General features: G+C 56.7%; 1 protein-coding gene across 1 annotated transcript in view; it reads right to left on the bottom strand.

The window, feature by feature from the left end:
* The window catches only part of SLC6A3 (solute carrier family 6 member 3), a 34,923-nt gene extending 25,659 nt beyond the window's left edge, over positions 1-9,264 (bottom strand). The window contains exons 1-4 of the mRNA XM_022581333.2: positions 9,127-9,264; positions 7,871-8,190; positions 6,602-6,733; positions 922-1,147 (exon numbers count right to left, since the gene is read on the bottom strand). Of these exons, the coding sequence (XP_022437041.1) occupies positions 922-1,147; positions 6,602-6,733; positions 7,871-8,156 (644 nt within the window). The 5' untranslated portion in view covers positions 8,157-8,190; positions 9,127-9,264. The remainder of the gene's footprint in view (positions 1-921; positions 1,148-6,601; positions 6,734-7,870; positions 8,191-9,126) is intronic.
* Positions 9,265-9,398: the final 134 nt, after the last annotated feature.

A 9,398-nucleotide genomic window follows, 5' to 3' on the forward strand; every position in this document is an offset into this window, starting at 1 on the left:
CTCAGACTCCTTCACTCTCTAATCCCAAACTGCCCAAAAGACAATCTTCCAAAAAATTAAACAAGTCCCATCACACACAACCCTCGTCCTCACCCTAACCATGCTCTTCCTAATAACGCCTGAGAAAGGCACCCCATCCCTCCGGCGGTCCCCTCAGGCCCCCCAAACCCCGCCTCACTCCGTTCCTGCCCATCGCTGCCACTTTCTGAAGCAGCCAGTCCTGGAGATACGTTCCCCACGTGTGGCGGGGATTCTAGAGCAAAGGACTCAGACCCTGAGTATCTGAAACACGCAATTTCAGACGCTGAATGTCCGCAGGTTCCATGAACATCCCTCGCCCTTCTGGCGGTGTCACTCCTACCCCCACACGACAGATTCTCCCAGTGCCCGAAGGCTCAGTTTCTCTCCTGCACACCTGCTGTCTCACCCAGCTCCACAGGCCCCAGGAGTGGGACAGTGCCTCCCCTCAGGGAAGACCTCGGGCAACTGTCTGATGGTCCCGCCTCCGGCTGGAGGCCGGGCCATGAGCGGAGGGAGAACGGGGAAGGCGACTGGGAAAGGGGAGCCCGGCCCCCTCTGGAGGCAGTGCTGCAGCCCCCGGAGCCCAGCTCCACACGCCTCCTCCCTGCGGCATCTGCAGGGTCACAGGCCATCCCCCCCAACAGACCCCAAAGGGCCGCAGGGAGCAGGTGGGGCGGCCCATCCAGTTTCCCTTCCCTGCGAGGTCTCCCTGCAGGAGCCGTGCTGAGCTGCTAGAGGTGGGGTCAGAAATAAGCCCACAAGAGCCCAGAGGAACGGGATGCGGCACTGGCCTAGGAGGGGTCCTCCCCACATCCTCGGGAGGCAGCAGGGGCGGGTGGCTGGCCCGGATCCTCCTCCCCACCCCCGGGGGTGTCATCAGACCCCGAGGCCCCCACTTACTCAAAGTACTCGGCGGCAGGGGTGGTCCTGAAGGTGTCATTGGGGTCAGGGCTGGAGCTGGGGGCACGGGCGTCGGAGCAGCGGGGGCTGTTCCAGGTGTGGTTGCAGTGGGTCCAGGGCAGCTCCGTGGTGAAGGAGGAGAAGAGGTAGTGCAGTGCCCAGGCGATGATGACGTTGTAGAAGAAGCCGATGTAGAGTGAGATGAGGATGACCGTGTAGCCCACGCCTGGTGGGGAGAGCATGGCCCCATTAGCAGCTCACCCTTGCCCCTCCCCTCACGGGTCGCAGCTCCACCTGGGCTGTCCTGAAACCAGGCAGCGCCTTTAGACACACCAGAAGACGAGGGAAAGGGTGGGTCCCAGACTTCGCGTCATGGTCAGAGAAGGGGCTGCCCACTTCCAAAACCATCTGTGGTCCTTGACGTCTACCCAGACATGCAGGGCTATCCAGGGACGCCCTGGTACAGCCAGGTCACCCGCAGACATACGGGGTGACTAAGGGCCATCCGTGGCTGTCCACCATCACTCACAGCCAGGCTGGGTCATCCAGGCTCACTTAAGGTCATCTAGGGCCACTCTGGGTCCCCAGGGCATCAACCCAGGGTTATCCAGGGCTGCTCAGGGTCACTTAAGGCCATCCAGGGCCACCCATGCCAATAGGGCCATGAAGGCCATCCAGGGTCACCCAGGGATGCCCAGTGCCTCCCAGAGCCGTGCAGGGCCACCAATAGTCACTAAGGGATAACTAGGGTCTTTCACGCTCTTCCACAGCCATCCAGGCTCATCCAGGACCACCCAGGGCCTCCAAGACAATCCATGCCTACCTGGGCTACCTAGAGCTGTCCAGGGCCATCCATGGCCACCCACAGCTAACCATGCCCCTCTAGGCCACTCAGGGCAAACAGAGTCAGCTGGGTCTACCCAACATCACCCAGGACCATGCATGACCATCCAGGGTCTCCAAGGGTCACCTGTGACCACGCCGGGGCCCCCAGGGCTTGTGAGAGTCCCTTTCCAGGATCACAAGCCCTGGAATTTGTTGACAGTCCCTGAGGGGCTCCTGGCTTCTGGAGCAGAACAGAGGGGTGAGCAGTCTTTGGAGACGCGGCATCCTGGCTGTGGTGGACGGGTGGTCTGGCATGAGACCTCTTCCCTATTCAGTGTTGGACAAGCGCTGTCAGGTCCCGTCACTGCGGTTGACTGTAACAGGCTCCATGCAGAGTTCTCTTGTTTCAGCATTCTTTCCCGGCTTTGTTGCTAGGACTAGTTTGGGCTATGACTATAACTTCGCTGTCTTAGAACCTGGGGGGCGCCGTGCCCCGCCTTGCCTGCCTGTGTCCAGGGAGGAGCTTGCCTTCAAGCTGACGTCTTCAGGGAGTGGCTTGGCTTGTTTTTTATGGGTCTAGCCCTTAGGAGAAGCTATTTTCCTGCTCAGGACACTTCATTAAAATTCTCTTTCCTCTTCTGAAAGCAAAAAGAGAGGGACTACAATTTACTTATGTGTAGATATTAAACAGATCCAGTATCAGGAGTGATTTATTTAAAAGCAAACAGTCCCTGGTACGTGGTCCCTCTTGGAAAATGCGCTCAGTAGCAGTGATGACAAAACCAAACTGTTCCTTCAGAAGGTCTTCTCCAACGTGGACTCATCAATGTGAAAGAACTCTTTACTGCACTTCTGCTCCCTGAGCTCCTTAGGAGAGGCTGACTCCCCGTGAACTCGCCCCGGCAGCCACATCGGCGGGAAGCCACGCTGCTTCCGGTGCGTCACGGAAGGTGTTCCGTGGTGGTGAGCTGGCTGTGGGTGCCTGCCCGGAAATCTTTGGAAGGTGACAACGCTGCACACCAAATCCTCCACTTGAAGTTTGGGGAACTCAACGGAGCCTCTGATCAAACGCTAAAGCAGATCCAATCCGGGGTCCGAGAGAGAGCTGCCTCCGCTTCTGGTCCTTCAGAACCCACCGCCGTGTGGATAGCCCTCCGCTGGGCAGGCCGGGTTTCTCGCTGTCACAGCAGAGGGACAAGGGTGCCCCGGGCTGACGTGGCTCCTAGGAGGGTCCCCCATCCAAGGGCGCTGCCGTCCAGCTGCCCCAAAGGCCTGCGTGAAGGAACGATTTCCTAGGAATGTGGCTGTGAGCGCCAGCCATTCTTTCGGTCCCTCTGAGTTCTGTCCTCCAGGACCACAGAGCCCCAGGAAGCCCTGGCCCTGGGCCGCCCAAGGGCAGCCCCTCACCGGCCCTCCCTTCAAGTTCTTCCTTTCTGTCACTTAAGACCCAGCCACACGAAATCCACTGCCCTGTTGCTCTGAGAATGCTCTTGTTCGGTGAATGATCAGTGTTCATACGTTGTCATATACGCTAAATCAAGCTCCACATGATACGTTTCTTCTATCATTCTATACCACGGGAAACGTCCCTCCCAAGGAGGTGGCAGGCTCAGTCCCCTCTAATACTTCCAGTGAAAATATGAATGAAAACTTGATGTGTTCCTCTTTTGTCCTGGAGGCTCAAGACCGTGTGTGAGTTTCAATCACAGCTTTTAAGGTCAATTTTCTTAAATCTCAGTTTGTTCAGTATTTTTAATATTAACTCTGCATGCATTTTGTTTTCTTTTAAGCCACTTAAAATTCCTTTTTAGAAAGAGGAAGAGTTTGGTAAACCACACTAAAATATTACTGACCACAAAATATAATAAATTATTTTATAGTCGCTAAAATAGGCGTTTTCCATGCCGTACACACAGCGGGGGGTGATCTTAGGCAATTAACCAGACAACCTGAAACGGAGCATCCTCGGGTCTCAAGAGGGACAACAGCCCCCTTCTCCACCACTAAAGCCAGGTCACTCCAGAGCATTCCCCGGAGCTGGCTTCAGCAGGAAGAGGGTGTCGGGGACAAATAGTAATTCCAGGACCCCAGCTGGAGGACACGCCCTGATGGAGCAGCCTCCCATTCCTTGCAAGACTCATTGGCAGGTCTTTGAAGAAAACAGGAGAGGATTCCTCCGCTGTGGGTCTGAGTGCCTTTCGTATCTACTTGGTGTGTGTGTGTGCATATGTATGCGCACGTGTGTGTGTGTGTGTCTATGAGAGAGAGGGGGCAGGGGGAGGGGAGGGGCAGGGAGGGAATGAGAGGGAGAGGGAGAGGGGGGGAGACAGAGACAGAGGAAGGAGAGGGAGGGAGGGAGGGAGAGCTTGGAGAGACCCCCTCCCAGGCCCCGTGGTCACACTGGCTGCCCTCAGCATCACCGACAGCCTCTGGAGGGACAGTGCCGGGGACCAAGGACACGGCACGGCCCTCTGAGGGCCCTCGCCCTGACCGTGGGCGTCACGGCCTGGCCTTCTCGGGTTGATCTCAGTGCTGTCAGGCCCATGGAAAGACTCCCGGGGTCCAGGGAAGGGAAAGACGGGGAAGAGGGCTCCCCGGAGAGCTGGGTTCCCTTCCGCAGGGCCCGGATGCACCAATCGCCCATTGGAGGACCTGCAGCCCCGTGATGACCGTCTGGAGCATTTTAACTGATGTCTTCATTTATCATGTGTTCCCCCTATTTAATGACACATGAAAGTATGTGCAATTTTATTAGTTAAACTTTTTTTTAAGACAAGGAAGGAAAGGAAGACATGTGTATCAGGGTATCCAGGACAGCAAGGTTTGCCTCACCTCACTCAAGGAGCGATGCCGACCTCCCGTCCAATGGGCATCCTATGGAGAAACTTAACCTGAATGAGCAGGTGATCACCTGCTAGGGATCGTAGCTTCGTTAGTATCAAGCCATTCAAGGTGTCTCCTCTTCACACATAGAATTTCTTGCGTTGATTCTCTGATCTGCAACAAACAGCCCTGTGCTGATAACACAAAGATTCCAAGGCTCGACGGCTGACTTTCTGTGATGTGCGATTTCCCCAAATCTCCAGTTACAGGCTCCGGCTGAGCTTCCGCCCGCGGGCGCTGCAGGGTGCTTCTCCATGTGGCCTCACTGGCCCCGGACAGCCCTCCAGGAGGATGAGTTTCCAGACCTGGGAGGCAGGAGCGTGGATGGGCCGTGATGTGGAGTAGAGCTCGGAGCCAGCTGGCGTCTGCCCGGGTCTCCAGGCTCCGAGGTCAGGCCGTGCTGACTGCCCCGCAGCTGCACGCGTAACTCCCCCATGGAGGGGCTGACACTCTCGCTGTTCCAGTCGGATGTTCTGCAGTAACCAAATTCTTCAGGCTTAACTAGTCCTTCGAGACCCCTGGAGACCGCTTATTGACGTTCTACAAACTGCAGTGTAGAGATTCACTTTGGCAGTTTTGTTGGAGAAAATTCTTCTTCTGGTAGGACACACAGCTGGAAATGTGCTTCTGTCTGTGGGCCTGCAGCCCTGGGGTCAGCGTCCTTTTTCTCGGGAAAGAGGCCGAAGTAAACATGTCGCACAGCTGGCGTCCTTCCCTGGCGTCCCCAGGACGGTCACTTGACGGCGGACCCACCTCATGTCCGACCCGGCACCTTCGTGCTGTGTAACTACCAACAGCTGCGCAGCCCATCGCAGGAGATGCTGGCTGCCCGGCAGGCCCGGAGGACAGGATGAACTCACGCGTCCTCAAGTGTCAGGGTGGACTCGCCGCCCCTGACGGTATCGGCCCTGCCCGCAGACACCGGCCGTGCCCTCGACCTGCCCGGCTCTGAAGAGGTGCCCGCAGTCTCAGCTTCCTGCGCTTCCGCCCTCGGGAACCCCGAGCGCACCAGAGGCCGTTCCAGTGACTTAGTTAAGCTTTGACTGCTGTGAGCAAATCCTGCTAAGGGGACGCCCGGCACTGGCACCTGAACCCAGAGCTGCTGCCTCGCCCTGCAGAGGTGTGTGGGGTGAGCTGGGCCAGGGGTTCCCTGCAACTCCATTGCTGGGTGAGCTGTGCATCATCTAGCCTAGGAGAAAGGGGCTCATGCCTTAGGGTTCACCCAGCAGGCCATCAAAACGGAAGAACTCCACCACAGATGGTAGATAGATCATGCTATGGGTTGGATCGTGGCCTCCAAAATTCATTTGTTGAAGTTTTCTCCCAGTATTTCAGAATGTGACCTTATTTGGAGGCAGGGTCTTTACAGAGGTGGGCCCTAGTTCAGTGTGACTGATGTCTCTGTAAAAAGGGAAGTTTGGATGGAGAGACACACATGCAGGGAGGATGTGAAGACCCAGGGAGAAGACAGCCGCCCACAACCCAAGGAGTGAGGCCTGGAGCAGTGCCCCCCCCCCATCCCTCAGAAGGAATCAACCTCACCGGCACCTTGAGTTTGGACTTCAGAACTTTGAGACAACAAACATCTATTATTTAAGCCACTCAGTTTGCGGTACTTTGTAAGGCAGCCTTAGCAAACTAATACAGATGGATAGATAGATGAATGACAGATTATAGATGATAGATCTAGAGCTAGGAGTATTTTTTATCTTTTCTACTATTTTAGCACTTTGACAAAACACTGCTCATCCATTGCAGGCTGGCCTCACCTGGGAACAAGGAGACACACTCAAGTCCTTAGTCATTACGGAGGTTTAAAGTAGGACCAAAATTAAAAGGATGTGTCCACGTGCCTAGACACCCAGCAAAGCAGGACTGAATGCACACAGCTGGGGTTGACTTGCTTCAGAATTGCTCCAGGCTTGCCCTGGTCCACACCGCGCCGGGTGCAAGGGGGCGTCCCCGCCGTTACCTTTCAGGATAGGGCAGATCTTCCAGACGCCGGCAGCCCCCTCCCTGTTGAACTGCCCGAGGGCCAGCTCCATGTAGAAAAGCGGCATACCGGCAATGACCATGAAGAGCAGGTAGGGGACCAGGAAGGCACCTGGGGGACACGACAGCGTGTTCAGCCTGTGGCCGAGGACGGGCTGGTCTGTTGTCATTGGGGCGAGGGCTCGGCCATCCCAGCTGACCACGTGTGTCCTGGGCACGACCCTTGTCATCCGTCTCCTGTCCCTGTTTCTCCCTGAAGCTCCCTGCAGGCAGGGGCGGTGAGCTTCCTGCCTCCATGCCTGGCCCCCGCTGTCCAAGACTCCGGTCAGCTCCCTCCCCAAGTCATGGGTCAGCCCACGTTGTGGCTTTGCTCCTGGGTGCCGTCCCTTCCCCACCTGCGCGGCAGGGCCTGCCCTGTGTCCCCCTCCCCGCTTCTTGAGCCGTGAATCCTCGGGATGTGACCCTGCCTGGCCCCTGGCATGTGGAACCTGCCTCCATCGGGGCTGCAGCCTCGCTCGGGGCACAAAGTTCAGGCCCCGCAGGCTCAGCCTCCTTAAGCCCTCTGGCTCCACCTCAGATAAAGGGGCTTTGTCTCGGCTCTCTTCCAGGGAGGGGCGGGGGAGACAGGGAGACCCCAGAGTGATGCCTGTCTTGGGGCAACTTCTGTACCTGCTTAGGTCTCCAGTGGGGTGCCAAAACGCTGACCCACTCCCAGGCACCCTGGAAGGCCCTCCCGAAGCCCCAAGTGTGTGGCATGGAGTGACCCCCGACAGGGGCTGGCAGAGTCGGGGGACTCACGGGAAACAGGCACCAACCTAACTGCTTCTCAGCTCGAATTTTTGTGGTGACCCTGGCCCATCTCTTAGTTTTCTGCCTCAAGCCCACACACGGGAGTTCTGGGACTGGCTGTGCAGGGGGAGGGGGACGGGCACACTCCCGGGGCATCTTTGGTGCTGTCAACTGCCAAGGGCCTCTGCATGCTTCGTAAACACGGGTTAAATCAGCCAAAGATACCATTCTCTGGGCCTTGCAGAATTTTCTTTTCCAAAGTGAAAGTCACCTTTGGAAACAGAAAGCAGAGCCATGGTGCCTCTGACCACTCGCTCGGGGACCCTGCTTTCCTGGCCTCAGCATTGGCTCCAGGACATTCATCTGGGGAAACTGTGCCCCACTTATGCCGCATTCCTCCAGATGCCAGCCGTGTGGCCCTGGCTGGCAGGAGGGCGCGGGGAAGGGGGGACGCACTCACCCCCGCCATTTTTGTAGCACAGGTAAGGGAACCGCCAGACGTTGGCCAGGTCCACAGCGAAGCCAATCACCGAGAGGAGGAAGTCGGCCTTCTTACTCCAGGTCTCCCGATCCTGGGCCTGCGCGGGGCTCTGTGGGGGGTTGAGGAGGGTGGAGTTCGTGAGCTGCACCCCATTTTGTTCCTTGACCAGGACGAGTTCCACCGCCTTCGGGCCGGTGGCATTGGCCTCCTTAGCTGCGGCCACCACGGAAGACATCAGTGCCACAGAGCACCTGCTCTTACTCATGGCCTCCTGGACTCAGAGCTTCCTCCCTCTTGGTCTACAGCCAGCATGAAAGAGAAACACACAGGGATACACTGATTTAGTAGCCGGATCACGATGCACCCGGTGGCCTGAGCACAGATCTGAGGCATTTCCAGCCATTTTTGGGGGGCAGAACAAACGCACTCCAAGCACCCAAGAGGACACAGCCAGGGTTGAGGACAGTAGGAGATGAGCTACCCTCCTCGTGGGGCTGGGAGACAGGCCGTGGAGACCTCAGGACAGACTCTGCTCCACTCCCCCCTTCCCACGCACCCCTCTCCATTCCCATCAAAGTGCAAGGCTGTGTCCTCTCTAATTTAGTAATAATGCAAGATGCTACCTCCACACTCCCCACATGGCCGGGGAGTAATTGGCAGCATCCCTACAGCCTGGACGCTCAGCACCCCACAACCCTGTACCCCCACCCCATCTTGATAATCTTCAAATAGTTTTCAATAGTAAGTCTTCACAACAGTGCGCATACATTCTTTATACTCAGAGACCAAAGTCAAAAGCAAAATTCTAAAACCAGAGTCAGCCACAGGAATTCAAAGTTTCAAAGGAACGATTACAAGAGTTTCCGTCAAGGAATGGCTGCACATTCCACGACCACCTGTGGCCACACCTGGAAGGGCTGGGCAGGGACAAGAGCTTCCGGTCAGGTAAATCCTTCCAGTCAGGATTTACCTGGGGGTTTACAGGACTAGCTCCTGCACGTAGTAGCTTTACCAGGGAAATCATCTCCAGGTTACCTTCTTGAAACTCTGGGTAATATAATCAAGGAGAACGGAAGGAATTACACACAGTGTGTAACACAGAAATTACGCGGCCGAGAACAAGGTGGGCCCTCGAGGCCCAGGGCAGCTTCAAATATGACTTCTTCTGGCATTTGGATGTTTCAACTGCAGACGCTTGCACGTGTACACGTACACACACACACACACACACTCACTCTGAAGCAGCAGGTAGCAGGATGGTAGCGGTAAAGGGGTTATTTTCCTCTGCATCCAAGTTTGAACAGAAACCCACAACACGTCATTGTATGCACCACGTCTCTGTGACAAACACAACAGCACATTCCTGAGATGAATGAAAAGGGACAGAAGGGACTTGGGGGTGGGGAGAAGCGGGAGGGACAGGCCTGCAGTGGGGTCCAGCGGAGAGGGCTGGGCTTACGCAGGCTCCAGATCCCGGCCGGTTTGCTCTGACAGCGGCTCTCGCAGG

Source organism: Delphinapterus leucas, chromosome 3 (genome assembly GCF_059928025.1).
Source record: "Delphinapterus leucas isolate spDelLeu-1000000601 "Yukka" chromosome 3, BTC_Dleu_Yukka2, whole genome shotgun sequence".
NCBI classification, from domain to species: Eukaryota; Metazoa; Chordata; class Mammalia; order Artiodactyla; family Monodontidae; genus Delphinapterus; species Delphinapterus leucas.